General features: G+C 41.0%; 1 protein-coding gene across 2 annotated transcripts in view; it reads right to left on the reverse strand.

The window, feature by feature from the left end:
* The window catches only part of fto (FTO alpha-ketoglutarate dependent dioxygenase), a 157,646-nt gene extending 144,941 nt beyond the window's left edge, over positions 1-12,705 (reverse strand). The window contains exon 1 of one of the 2 annotated variants that reach the window (XM_084720643.1): positions 12,460-12,703. In XM_084720643.1, coding sequence (XP_084576769.1) covers positions 12,460-12,579 — 120 coding nt within the window. In that variant the 5' untranslated portion in view covers positions 12,580-12,703. Of the gene's footprint in view, positions 1-12,459 lie in introns of both variants that reach the window. The other variant, XM_084720633.1, reaches the window with a different exon arrangement.
* Between the last annotated feature and the right edge of the window lie 2,968 nt (positions 12,706-15,673).

Raw genomic sequence — 15,673 nt, forward strand, 5'->3', positions numbered from 1 at the left:
CTTGTCACGAATCCCCGGCAGAGAGTGGGCCGAGGGGGAGAACAAAGGAAAAGAGCTGTCATGAGAGAACAGGGTGGTGGTGGTGATGGCAGTGGTGGTGGATGAAGAGAGTTTGCCCATTAGCAGTCTCTGTCGCCTATCTCTCTCCCACTCCGCTTAACGTCTCTCCTCCTCTTGTTTTTCTTTCTTTTCTCTATGTGGCTACCTGCAGTATACACCTCAGTGTGTCCTGTCGCAGCTCTGCGTCTCTACTTCCATTCTGAGTAAATCTCAACCACAGCTGTCACATGCGTGCTTCACAACCGCCAACAAAGCTTCCAAAAGAGAACCCCAAAGTAGTACACTACTTTTGTTTACCTCCCAAAAAAACCCCCACACATGTACAGAGATACAAGCTGCGTTCGTTTTGTTTTTATCAAGCGCCGTTCTAAGTAGTAGGGTCCTCCTAAAAAGCCTGGAGTACTAGAGGCAGACATGCTGTTCTCCTCCCGCCCGGCGCCTCCAGGCTGCATTGAGGCAGTGCCGTGAACACACACGCCATTAGATACTGTTTACCTTTCAGTTTGGGTGATATTGAATACATTAGCCGATTGAACCTCATAAGAAACACAGCCGAGTGACAAGGCCCAATCGTCTTTGCGACTACCATGGTAACTGAGATTACAGGCTAACAAAGAGCAGACAGGAGGAAAAAATATTTAAAACCCGAATAGTGATACATAAATTAATTAAAGGACAAAAAAACAAGTGGAGAATTAAAGTTGGAACATCTGTCAGCGACTTAGCTTCCCAACGTAATACCAGTGTTAGAACATTTATACCCTTGAAGTTAATGATCCCCTCTTTAATTGACAGTCAAGGAAAACTGGCTGCGGCAGCATCCTGCCGAGACGCCGATAAGAGGCCCCCGTCCCCCCTCCCAAAAATAAAATAAAAAAACAGTTTAAAGAACCTTGGCACTAATCCCTATTGTCATCCCAGCGCAGCAGAAGGACTTACAAACACAGATAACTCCGCTGAAGCTGTCTATTTCTCAGGAGTTATGGGGACAGCCGAGCTGCTGCGCGCCTCGAATCAGTCACTCAGATTAGCCCAATCCCTCTGTGCTGTCAGTCAGCCGAGACAGTAGCCTGTCATCGCATTTACATGAGTCCATCTCATATGTGACAATGCCCCCTATATATGACAATGGCTGCGAGGAAGGGGTCCACTCACTCGCAGATAGCAGGGTGTACAGTATGGCAGACGGGCTGTTGTTGGATTAAGCTCATGGTGTGCGCCGTGCTCATGTCTTCGCTGACACTCCGACAACAAGTTTAAGGAGTCTTAACCATTGCTGTTTTTTTCCATAGCGGAGAGAATGTGGGAGATGTATGTCAGATGAAAACGCACATACACCTACACTGACAAACACAGGGATAAACTTCAAAAAACTTGGAAGTACAGAATGACTGTTGGATGAAAACCACAAGCTTATCCAGTGTATGTGTTCGCCAAAGTTGGTTTCAAGCGTAACTTTAATCCATCTACTTCAATTAACATGATGAAGCGCAAAGAATAACCGGGAAAACAACAGAAAACTAAGTACATCCTATTCATAACATCTGGATCTTGAATTAACACGGGGTTGATTTTGATTTAAAGGCTCACCCTCAAACAAATCTCTTAAAAAAAAATAGAAAAGACACAAACTTTTGGGGTGTCAAATTACTAAGGGATTAGCTCCTGCAGAGTAAGAGTTTCTACTTATAAAGAGAAATCTGTAATATATTTACTGTAATAAATCATAAAATGACCACAATATGTTATCAGAGACCAAGGACACATGCAAATACTCGCTTCTCTGACAACAATGCTACAACCAACATGTTCTTCTTTGAACTTTCTATTCCTGTCCTTAACTTCTATCATTATTTGTCTGTTTCATGTTAAGTAGAGTTCAAATTAATGCCGAATGTTGGCCAAATGAGTAAGTGTCTGTTTATGAGTCGTATGAAACCCTTAATAATTCTGCAGAAGGAGTAGATGTTTATAACGGTTAAATAGAGCAATATGTTAATGGAGTTTGGCAGGCAGAAGGCAGGCAGTCACTTTAATATAGTGTCTATGGCTCCAACTCGTTATTTGGACTGCTGCATTCGTTTCTGGACACACAGTTGTTACATATTGCTCCTTTAAAAGGCCAACCATGGAACAAATCTCCAAAAAAATATCAGAAGAGACAAAATTTGGGGTGTCAAATTAATAAGGGAGTGTGAGTTTGTACTTGTACTTTTAAATGAATGGGTGGTACTTGACGGCACCTGAGCACTCGCAGTGTGCTGACTGCTTTTTATGCTTCTGTGGCTCACTCCACTTCAAACAGTCCCGCAACAAATGACAGTGGATGCCCTCTACATAACAGGGCCAGGGCAAGCATGACACAGGGGTTGACAACTGAACCCTCAAACTCCCTAACCCCTACCCCTGCCATGGCACATGCACACACACACACAAATAGCCCTGAAAACAGCCCTGACATGACCGCTCGGCAGCCCTTCCTAACCCCTCCTTGTGTTTTTTCTCTCTCCATCTCACTGGAGACAACCCTCAATTCAGGACCGTTTTAGCCAGGCAAGTGGATGTGACCTGCTGCCCCCCAGTCAGGCTCATCTGAATAAACAGAGTTGAAGAAACAGGCAGAGGAGGGAAAATCTGCCTACATTATGATAGGAAGAGAGAAGATGGGATTCAGCCAAGGGGCTCCTTTCTTTATGCACGTTTGATCAAGTGCTTGACAGCACCGGTGGATGGAATTACGGACTGTTGAACAAAAAGTTGTGGTGTGTGTGAGTGTCTGTGTGTGTGTGTGAGTGTGTGAGCAGTTCAGTCTGGACAGCTGGGTTTCCGTGGCCTGACAGTGTTGGGCTTGTGACAAGCCTGCCGCACCACACCACCACATACAAAACGCAACCCGCCCACCAGCCTTCGCAGTCCATCACTCAGGACGGCCGAGGGAAGAGCCGTGAGAAGAGGTCAGACGTGGAGGAAAGAGGGTGGGAGGCGAGAGAAGATGAGGATGAGGAGGAAGAGGAAGAAGGGAGGGCTGGTCAGGGGTTAAGTGTAGAGAAGACAGCGATGAAAGGCAACTGTCATGCACCAGTGCTCGCCCAGGAGCACCTGTCTCGAGAAGAACATGCAAAGTGTGCCGGTCACGTCCTGACAATACCCTCACTTTTCTACACACACACATAGATCAACACACACATACAAGCTTTCAGGAAAAGGCTGATGCTCCACCGTTGGAAAGGCATCGCCTGTCTGACAGCATGCCAGTCAAGCTGTCGTTGGCTCCTTCGCATATGCAAGGAAAAGTTAGGTTGATGAAGAAAAAACACACGGGGGGCTCAGAGGAAGAATCACTGAGACATGAACAGACTACCTGAAGTAAGCAGACACTTCTCAAAGACTTGATGCGGAGTAAATGCTGGAACGAGCGATACAAAAAGCTCCATGAAAGCAAAGCCAGGATAACCAGGAAAACCTACTCTAGCCTGGAAGTTGGTGCAGTTACTAAGTCCTCAGGTCCTGAGGAAGACGCAGATGAGGTTATAGCTTTAAAAAAGACAGAGATGAAATGAATAGCTACTTGAATGCCTTTGTTGAGAATTTTTCACATTTTAAACTATGGCAATGCCAACTTCTTTGCTAAACGAAAATTGAAAGTTGATCCCCAAGCTGGACACAATTACTAGGCAGAGTTCTTGGAGTGCAAAAAAAAGCCATCAATCAATCAGGGCCTTGGCTTTCATGGAAGGTTTTTAATTATTTTTTTTTTAGGGAAAAGAATTTGCCTCTATATTGGGAAATGAGTGCATACAGAGTACTGATATAGTAAATCAAAAATTAATTCACAACTATTTGTATAGTTCCATATGGCACAGAATCCCACAGTACACCTGAACTTGCCTTTACTGCACACAAGTGTGCAATGAGGCACACCGTTTGGGAACCACTGCTATAAAGTAAAGAAATATATTACAAAATAATATTATGTTACATATAATAAATACAAATTCAAGAATACTGGCTGACATATATCAATATCTGATTTTTTTTACTCCTTAGTATTGGACCCAGTATGAGTCAGGCTCTACTATTTTGTTAATGGTGGTTAGCAGAGGAGGCCAAGTGCACCTCCACTGAATGAGTTAACAGCAATGCTAAATCCTGGCTCTGGCTGAGGGAGGCACTTCCTATGTTCAGCCTCTGAATGCCAGGTATTTTAACACACTTTCATGGCTCACGTTTATAGAAAAGAACTTATGATGTACAAATTAACAGTTACTATTTACAGCGCCTTGTGAACCTGGTCTCCTGCAGCTTTTGTGAATGAAGGGTTTCGGACTTTCCATTGAAACCAGATGTTGGGCAACACCGTAGCAGCAGGCACTTTTACTTTATTGGAAAGGTGAGTCATTACAAAGGAAAATAAATTCACAAATAAACAGCATGAAGACTGTTCTGTCCTATGCAGGTGGCTTTGCATCGTGAAATCATTTTATTGGAGTTAGGCTAGCTAAAATTAGCAACAATAACAAGGGTAGCTTGTACTTATTCTGTGTAATATTGCATCTGTAACTGTTAATCTTTCACATATCTAATATGCTAAACAAGCTGACTGAAGAGTTTTAACACTTATATGTTATGTTATCTTAGCATTAGCATCAGAAACCTCAGCACACACATGAAAGTACAGATGTGTAATACACACACAAAGAAACCAGGACATATCACACATACACACCCCACCACCAGAATGCCAAACAAACAGAAAAGGAAAATAACGACGTGCCTGGATCATAGCCTCGAGTGGCTAATGAACCCCCTGGAGGATCTAGCCTCTGTGTATGAGGTGAGAGGGTCAGTCCCATGTTTATTCAGCACCAGTCCAATGAGCCACCACCATCTATTGATTGAACTGATTATTCTATGTCTCTCTGGTGACGGGACACATGCATGACAGATGAACCCTGCTTGGGCAGGTCACATTCGATGTAATCTCATTGAATCTGACGGCTGATCTGGTCGGCCAGTTTGCATGATCCACATCGCGGCCTTGTTTGCGAATACGCTGACATCTGTGGCTAATGCCTCAACACTAATATGAGGTGCTCGGCAGGGGCTGTCAGACACGTAAGCTGTCAAGGGCTGTTTGGACAATCCCGGTGACTGCCTCCATAGGAGAAGAGCATGCGGGTGGTATATGCTAAACATAGCAATATACCCTTGTATTAGTAACTGAAGAAGTATTTCACCGACAGGATATTTCCCAAGGTGTTAAAGGCATAATATGCTACACTTCCCTACAAGACAATGCATAGGCTCATATAAATACAATCCCTTTCGATCATGACTTTTGACCCCTGTAGAAATGTGTAGTTGTGGCTGTATCTGCAGAGACCCTGCCCTCTGCCTGTATTCCCTTATAATCTCATTATTTTGCTGTGCTCAGGTTGTGTTAACCAAACCAAAACATCTGTATTAGACATCTTAGGTATGAGACTCAACAGCCAGTTATCTTTCTGGTGCATTTATGAAGAGCCTGGACAATTCCTACCTATCTATTAGACTATTCTACTTTTAAACAATCAAGGTTCAGTATATATATTTTTCATTTAGGAGGAATGTTGCAAAGAGTAACAATGCTACTATTAGGAAATCAAACTAAGCATGATTTCATGGACAGGGTTCAACACTAGTTCTCACTGGCCTGGTCAGGCAATTGGGTCAGAGATCTACTTGGCCGACAGCCATTTTTACTGCCCCTGTACAAACTGTTTTATTTATTATCGGATATCAAATAACCAAGACTAAAGTTAATTGTCATGTTTAATCGATAAAATGCCACCTATCAAATAACATCTATAAAATCACAGGAAGTAGTAAAAAAAAGATCCATCCCACTTTCTCAAAGTCCAAGGTAATGTCTTTAAATGTCTAAAATATTCAGCATAATATAATAAACACACAAAAAATGGAATTGTCCATATTTGACAGGCTGAACACTGCATTTTCAGAAATTTTTGAATGAAAAACTGCTTTAATGATGCACTGACTATATAGTAGTATAGTAGTTTAATGGTCTAATTCTTTTTTATTTTATGAGCCCTGATGTGTGTAAAGATGATTTGTGTTGGCTGAAATCCGCGGAAATGGGGAAATATATCTAACTTTGCCTTTGGCAGAACTCTCCTTTTCAATTTTGCATCTTGTCTCATGTCATACAGTGACCAACCAGTCAGAGGAGAGTACATGGCAGCCAGTAGGAAACCTCTTCAGAAGTGAGTGACTATGGCCTTCAATTTCCAGGCCCCTCCAAACGGTAATGCCTAGCATAAGGCTATCTCTGTTTTTCCATTTTATGTTTATTAAGATCACAGGTCCTCCTAAGCACATATGGGAGTCCGTGGCAAGCCATCTTAGCCATATACCCTGAGACAATGCAGGCGGGGCTGTAAAAGTTGATATCCTTCCAGATGCAAACCAAATGTAGACATCATGCACCTTTAAAATGTCATGCGTTCAACACAGACTGCTATAAAAAAGGTGGTAGGAAGTGAGGGAACGATGTGCAGGATTTCTCACATTGATCATGAGAAGCTAAGCCAGCCCTTATATGGCTGATAACCGAATGTCATCAACAGACAATCATCTCAGGGGTAATAAACAGTAATGTGGCGCATCATTTTATCTTAAGGAAGCAGCTTGCCTACGTTTAAATGTCACCAGCTGCAGGACATCTAATCAGTGAATTTAGCCTAATAATTAAATCTCAGATGAAGCCGAGCAAAACATAGATTAATCAATCCCATCCCACCATCACTGACACATTTAAAACCTACCCTCCATTACACTTACTGCAGCACTCCAAAATTTAGAGAATCTCCTACACAAGTACACTAATATAAATTTACACAAAACACTTCCTTCAATAAAGCAAATAAAAGCAAATGCAACTAATGATTATTTTCATCATCAATTAATCTGTCAGTTATTTTCTCCATTTATCAATTAGTTGTTCAGTCCATATAATGTCAGAAAATGGTGAAAAATGTTGATCAGTGTTTTCAAAAGTCCAAAATGACATCAAATGTCTGTTTTGCCCACAAACCAAAGATATTCTGTTAACTCCCATACATGAATAAAGAAACCAGAAAATATTCATATTTAGGAAGATTGAATCAGAATTATACTACAGTAATAATTTAGACTTTCTTTCTTAAAAAATTATTCAAACAATGAACTGATTATCAAAATAACTGGCAATTAATGTAATGATAAATTAATAATCTATTAATTGATTAACTGTTGTAGCTCAAATCATACTGTATCTCATATCTCACTGGTTTCACTTTAATACAACTAATGGCATTATTGTACCCAACTGAGCAGGAACACATATCCATTACAGTTTTATTATGCTGGCTGAATTATTTCAAAGAGAGGCTTGACACACCAAGCTGATCTGTAAACAACTCAGTCCAAATATATGAGCCAAAGATCAAATAGGCAAGACAAGGTAAAGACATGTAGAGGAAAATCTCAGCAGCAGACTAATCAGCCCCCTCCAACGCTCACATAGCAGATCAATGAAAGACCCAAGGCCTTGGGCCTGCACTATATTACACACCAAAACTTCATATTCATTCATTGATTTTACTTTTCAGAATAGTATATCATTGAACTCCAATGGGAGCGAAAAATAGAGGCCGGGGCTGAGGTCAAGCCTCGCGTGGACGGATGTTTGCACAATATTGATGGCGCACGCAGAAAGAAATGACTAAATATCTGGATCAATAGCTAGTTTCCCTAGCCACGACAGGTTGTTCCAGATGGAAATATATAAATACTTCTTTATGGCTACTGGAGTGGCCCTAACGAACAGGGCTAAATGCCCCCCTTAAGGTAAACTCTTTGATTAGCCAAGGCCAGAGGTGACAAGAAGGGTCTGCTGATGCTGGGATGCCACGCTTCCAATGGCCCGAGGATGCTAATGCACACAGGGGCCCTGTAAAGGGGCCAAGGATATGACAGGTCACAAGCCCTGGGCAACGTGTTCTGTGCTACCTGACCTTCCTATTCATTTGTAATGATGATGGGACTGGGCTACACCAGTCTCGGTCATGTTCACATAATGAATAGCATGAATAATTTAGAAAATTTTCTTCAGTTTTCACATAAAGCCACTATTCTAATTGTAGTCGTTAGACCTGGAACCGGGGGGGTCCACTATAATTTGGCCAAAAGAAACATTTGCATGTGGAGTTCTTACAGTTAAGTATGTAGAGCACTTTGTAATCAAACCAGGCCAGCATTCTGGTGGAAATCTTGCATCCTACTGGTGCTGATGACACAAGAGCTGCCTGTTCTTATTTACAGCACAACACAATTACCGAGAACAACACCCAACTTCACAGCTTCCCCTGCTCCACAGCGGCCAATAGGGCCATAAAGAGGGAGGAACCACATCATTGCCTACTCCTTAATTAAATGAAAGCTGCAAGGTTCATTTACCTCCTTTTTTACACATTGAACTGGCCAGCCCACTGCTGAAGACCTCCCAGACAACATCCCTGCTTGGCCCTAAATCATGATTGGATAAACGGCCCAGTGGGTCCCTGCTGGACACACAGTGGCCACCCAGCGGCAAGGCCAGAGCAGGGCATGTGGTGGATCGACACCTAGCCAGCGATAAGTAATTCTGTAGAGGATTAGCAGCATGATAGCCTGATCAATACTGTGTGCTCAGGCCATTAGGAATGCAGCGAGGAAATGACCCCCTCCGGTAATAAAGCAGGGCATCTGGGTTCTCCTTCATTTGCCAGCTCCATTAGTGTAATGGTATCATTATCTGCCACAGCCGTATTTTTCTGAGCCCTGGCTTTTCCACAGCTCGACCGGCGGGGGTCTGATGAAGCTGTGAGAGCCCCCATGCCGAGTGTTCCCTTTTCTACCATTCTACACAGAGCCTAGGTGTAAATCTAGCTCTGTTGGAGCTTATGTGCTACCCTGCCTTAGGTATCCATACCCATGTTTTATGTCAGCACCCAACACTATTTCTCCATTATTGGCTCATTAATAGAGCAAGCAGCATGTAGCTTGGGTTAAAAGGGAGAAAAAGATGGCCGGCGGAGCACAAAGCTGCTGAATGTGCTGAATCTGACACCCCCCTCTTGCTAAAACACCAGGCCTGACATGACAGGACGTCGGCATTAGTCGCCATAAATCGTTTCCTTTACACTAATTCACTGGCTAACATTTTGTGTGGGAGAATTGATTAACCATGTCTGGATGTGTGGCCACATAATCAGCTTTTACCTCGGTAGTTGTTAATTTAACAGAATTGCCAAGGGAAACACAAACCATTTTAATGAGTGTTCAGAAATTAAATACCCTAAACAGCTTGCACTAGGTGCCACAACCAGAGCAAACCAATGAGGCTGATCTAAGCAATGGGCTGAGCTGAGCCCAGGACCTCACAACATCTGGTGACCCTGTGTGATCATTACTTAGCCTGCCGCTCACACACACACTTCCTGTTTCGACACAGCACTTTATACTTGTCATCGCTGTCCAAATGGCGAGCTTGCATCAAAGACAGCATTAGAGCATCGGGTTAAGGGACAGGGCCAGTGCTGTTTTCACACTTGCCATGGCATGTGTGGAAATTCATCTTGTGATGACAATACTGGTAAAACATAACAAAATGTTTTCAGTCCATTCGGACACAAGGCAAGATCGAAGTGCTTTGGGGAGGAAATTCATTAAGATAGAGCTACTTGGGAACCTAAGGTCACACCACGATTTATGAATTCAAATAAATGTGAATAAATGTGAATTAAAGTGGACTGGACGTGATGATAAATTCTCCCTGGGTAGTTAGGTCAATGTCCTATTCTATTTCACTTAAAAAACATATATAGGCTATGACATCCACCTGTCAGTATGTTATACTGACTCTGTGTGGTGGGATTTTCGAAAGAGATTGTGTATTCATTTGGCACTAATCTGTTGCTGCTTGCATTCCCTAACTCAGAATGACAGTGGAGCCATCATAGTGCATCTCTCACTTTGTGCAGCACTGCAAACATACTCACTTACTGGATAAGACAAGCATCATATCCAAGTTATTAGTTATGATAATAACTGTATCATTATACAACCACTGAAATTATAAAAAGTCGCCAAAAATGCATGCAGCTCCTTCCTTGGCTGCTCTACAGTCATACAGTCATTTTGCAATTACAATTCCTCTCGCTCATCCTTTTATTTATCTAAAGAGAAAGGAAGCTAAGCCATTAGGTCTGTGCAGTGCTGCCTGACTGCCTGAGGGCCAGCTGGAATGAGTTCTCTCTCTGAGCCGCTCATCTGGCCGCCATGGCTGCTTTCATAAACAGGAGGAACCACGTCCTACATAGTTTCACTGCTGTCTAACATGATCCAAACACATGTGCCACAGCAGACTGCGTCCAAGTCAGGAGATAAGAGGAGAAACAGACAGAGAGGCAGACAGACAGACACGATGACTATAGGCAAAAACAGCCCAGGATGCCTTGGGCACAGCAGAGCCCTTTTTCCTTCCTCTCCTTTAGTATCTCAACAAACAACAAAGTTACGGTTATACAGCATGTCAAAGCCTGTTTAAGCCCAGGTCAGCACGAAATACAGCTTAATGCACCAGCACGCACAACACTTTGTCATCACAGGTCATAAATGCACCCATCTCTGTTTGCAACATGTGAAAATTGACCTTTTTCACAGCAGCCATTTTGATATGAAATAGTAGTGTAAACACAGGTGTTACCAATGATACTAATTAAGGTTCTGCTCCATTTAGGTCAAACAGAGTCAGGATGCCTCTATTGTGCATGTTGGCTCACTGGAAAGGCTCTGCTACACTAAATGGAACATTAATTAGTATCATTGGTAACACCTGTGTTTACTCTGCGTTTTCATATCAATGTGGCTGCTGTGAAGAATCATGCACTCATCTCTATTAAACATACAATATGTAAATTCTGCAACTATGGGGCCTCTCTCTCATCAAAACAATAACAAAAGTATTTTGATGATATTGTGAATGGAGTGGCACCATGGGAGTTGTTTTCATCACTTACACAAACACCATACATGATGAAAATCTATTTGACATGACTCAGGAAGAAATATATAGTAATATTGAAGTCTTATAGATATTTTTCACAGCAGCCATATTGATAAGAAATGGTAGGGTAAACACATGTGTTACCAATGATACTAATTTAGGTCCTGTTCCATTTGGTGTTGCAGTACCTTTCTAGTTAGACAACATGCACAGTATCAGCACCCTGACATTGTTTGACCTCAATGTAACAGAAATGTAATTACTATCATTGGGAACACCTGTGCATTTCAAAATGGCTGCTGTAAAAAAAAACAGGACTATTCATCTAATATTTAGTAACATGCACTAACTTTCTTCCTCCCACAAGTATCCCATGTTTTCACATAAGATATAGCAACTAGCTCACAACAGCTAGTAGGAAATGCACCATTACCTTGACTAAAATAGGGATTTCTCTGTGTTTGACCAGTGTTGGACATGGGACTATGTAAATCCAAAATTAGAAGAAAAAAAAAAGCATTTTTAGATATTATAGTACAGAAATGTTACTTACAATAGCCCTAAATTAACTGATGCAGGATTATTTTAGTAGACCTTAGCATGTCTTACTGCATATTTACAGAGCGTATTATTTATGAACAGTATTTACAACATTATCCATTAAGGTATCATGTGTAGTGTACATCACAGCTCCATTAGTGTCCACTGTACCTACAGTAAAGCCTGAAGCAGATGCAGACTGCTGGCCTGGCACCGTGCCAAACCTGACATAAACTTACACACTAACTTAACCTTTTTCTTTAACTGTTGCACTTAGCTGTTCCTGCTGCTACTATACAAATAAAAACTGATTTATGGTTCATTGTTTACACCAGAATCACATCCCAAATTGATTTTTGACGTTCCTTCTTGTTTGTTTGGGTTTTTTGAAACATTAATAATAAACCTATAGATTAGTTATCATTTCTACTATTTTCTCACAAATATCTACAGATTGTAATTCATATCGTGTTTCCACTTGATATGGGATTCTGCCGAGACGTTATTCTGCAAGCTACACCGTCTTATCAGCAGTGTATTAACGTGATAAAAGCACCGTTTATAATGCAACTGTAATTCTTCATTGTGGTAGACTGGGGGAAAAAATGGAAAACACAATAAAGGAAACAGGCAAGGTGAGGTATGCGCTGACATTCGCGGCTCTCTAGCCTTCAAAATGCAGCCAGCAGCATCACATAAGGAGCATTAGATATTCAACGAGCGACAGGGCTTAGAAATATGCCAGACCTAACGGAGAAAAACGCTATCAATACCTTTCTTCTCTTCTCCCCCTCACTGTCACCCGATCTTTTCATGTTCCTGGAGTTGTGTTTACACTGCCTCGCTTTCATTGCGGGCGACGTTGGTTGTTGTAGTGCACGAGGCAACGGCATCTTCAGCTATTCTCACATTAAAAAGACAACATGCAAGTGCAGCCGTTCATGTCATTCCAGTCGGAGCCCAGTCGTCAATATTTTCGTTCCAAAGTGAGTTTTTGTCGAGAGGTTCTTGAAGGAGATGCTCAAAGCGTTGCCATAAAAACTACAAATCCCACATTGTGCGCGTGCACTTGGCGGAAGCTGCTTCAGCACGCTCTAGATGTTGCACTGCGCAGCTGCAGTGCAGGTACAGATCTACAAAACACAGATATACTGGTCAACACAGTTTTAAATCAGTGATTTAAGTTTTACAGCTCTTAAAATGGCTGTGACATGACAATGAAAGAATATAAAACATTATTATTTATATTTTTATTACAGCTCTTAAAATGACTTCAACATTAAAAAGAACAATGTTAATTTTTAATCCCAAAAAGTAATCTTTATTATTATTATTAGTAGTAGTAGTAGTATTAGTATTATTATTACAGCATGTAAAATGGCTGTAACATTAAAAAGAAATATAAACTATATAAAAATATTTTATTTATCTATTATAATTTTGTAATTATTTAAGTATTATTATTAAGATGAGGAACAAATAATAGTTACATTTTTTAGAAAACATTTTCTTCAAAATCTCCTGGTCTTCAGCATGGATATTCCATATGCTTTCCCCTTTTTCTTAATCAAAAGCAGTGTCACTTTCATCTTAGACTATGTGTAAAAATAGCAATCATGCTTTGAACGTGCTCCAGTTCAAGTCCCGCCAACCTTCTTTCAACTCTTGCATGCATCACAGATCCAGGTGTTTCTCTGCCGGTGTGGGCTTCAACCACGTCAGCCCTTTTCAACTCACTACCGATCATGAAAGTGCACTGTAAACACATAGCACAGCGCCTATGTGGCTGCCTTTATGTATCACCCCACAGTTGGAGTACCCTCCAAGAGTTCATCCAGATTGCTCATAACATGTTTTGAATAGTGCTGAAATATGTTCTGGCCATTGTTCCTATCAAAGCACATGTGAAATACATGAGAGAGTTTCACGGATGGAGCAGGCGGCGGTGGTGGGAGGGCGGTGCATGGGCGGATTGCAGGGGTCTGAAACACCTGTTACATATTACCATTACAGACTTTGATCAGTGTCTTCATTAGTTTCCTTTGTAATCTCTTTTCTTTTATGGTAGAGCTGACCCAAGTGAGCCGGGTACAGTGATTTAACACACATGTTTCTTTCACCTGTCTTGTAAAATGCTCAAAAGCTCTTCCACTTTCAAAGATGCCGGTGTCTCTGGCATCCCTTACTAATAAACGGAGGGGGTTCTTTTGATTCCTATTTATAACCTACATTTCCTGTCCTCTGTCCTGGTCTTCCAAGGGGAGAAAATGTTTGAAAAATATCCTTGGAATCATTTTGTGAAAACTAGATCCATGTGCATGCATTTATACATTTTTTCACATTAACATATGTCAGCCTATAGTACTTTTTAGAGCTACTATTGTGGAAAATATCTTATGATGTTGTAAATAATTTCTTTTTTTTATCCTATAATGTCAAAACCTGCCTTCATCCAACCTCCATCACCCCGATCTATCATTGCACTATGTTCCTTTTATGCGTCAAACCATCATTCACATATTCACACTGTCAATCATCTTTATGGTTAACATTTCAAGGAACAGACGGTTCCCTGACTCACTTTTTTTTTGGCTGAGTCTGTCAGATCTGGGACTCTTTGAGCGAACATAATGTATAGGGCCTTTAATGGCAGACAGGCCAGTTACCTTGTCCAACAATCCCTGCAGAAGCTGGGTTTTTAATTCCAGCACTGGTGGCCCATTGGTGGTGTCAAAGTCCCCACAGCTCCCATGGCTGATGACTCATATGTGCACTGTGGGCCCTATTAAATTATTCAGAAAGTATATAAAGCATTCAGATCATGTTTAGTTCTCATGGAGGTTTGGGGAATCATTGTAGAGCCAGGGTAAGAGGGGATCTCTTTTTATCATAATCAGGTGTACTGTTTTAAAAAATGCATTTTAATGAAGTTACCCTATTACAAGTATAACGCAATTAATGAGACAGAAAATGTCATTACCTCAAAGGACCAGTGTGTAGGATTTAGTGTCATCTCACAATAGCCATGAAACTCACACAAAACACAAAAAGCCAGGGTCTGGTTTGTCTGTTCTTGCAACTATATAAACATGATCATGCAACATGGCAGACAATGTGGAAAAAACCTGCACCCTCTGTAGATATGAATGGCTCATTCTAAGGTGACAAAAATACAATGATTCTTATTTTCAGATGATTATATACTATACTTATACTATGAATGTTGAATTTCACCATATTGTGCTGATAAATCACTGTAACTCTTACATACTCAACCTGTAAAAGAATAAGCCATTTAGATATTTCAAGAAATATATATGTTTTTGCTTTCTTGCCAAGAGTTTGATGATATGATTGACATTTGTAAGACCTCACCCAGCAACCAGATAGCTTAGCTGAGCAGACAGACAGGAAACGGGGGAAAATAGCTGCCCCAAAGTAACTAAATGTAATCCCAGCACTACTAAATCTCACTAACCAACATGTTAAATGTCTTTCAACAAACACCACAGTGTAACAGTGTAACCATGATGTTTTTGCTGGACTATCCAAAGTGGCAACGAGAATCCTGGAAGTCACTGCTCCTGGCCAATATATCTGGCAGATAACCACAGCATGTCATTTTCACTCTTGGGTGTTTGCACGGATTAAAGAAACAAAGTATAACATGTTAATTAGTGAGCTTTAGAAATGCTGATAGGCAGAATTTGGTGTTTTTTCCAGTCTTAGGGCTTATCCTGCATTTACTGTATGTGGTATCAGAATAATTGGAAACATTTGTTACTGACTTGGAAAATTTATGTGAAAACCCGATCAAGTCAGAGCAAGAACTCGGAAAGTTGGCAAAATTTTAGTGCACAACCTGCCGAGTTGTAGTCTCAATATACAGAAACATGGCAGACAAAAGTTAAAAAAAAAAAAAAATTAAAAGTAAAAAGTTTTTTTTTTTTTTAATAAATTGTGTATTACATATATTTTTTTTTTCTC

The sequence above is a fragment of the Lutjanus erythropterus genome, chromosome 1 (assembly GCF_056507025.1).
Source record: "Lutjanus erythropterus isolate fLutEry1 chromosome 1, fLutEry1.hap2, whole genome shotgun sequence".
NCBI lineage: Eukaryota > Metazoa > Chordata > Actinopteri > Lutjaniformes > Lutjanidae > Lutjanus > Lutjanus erythropterus.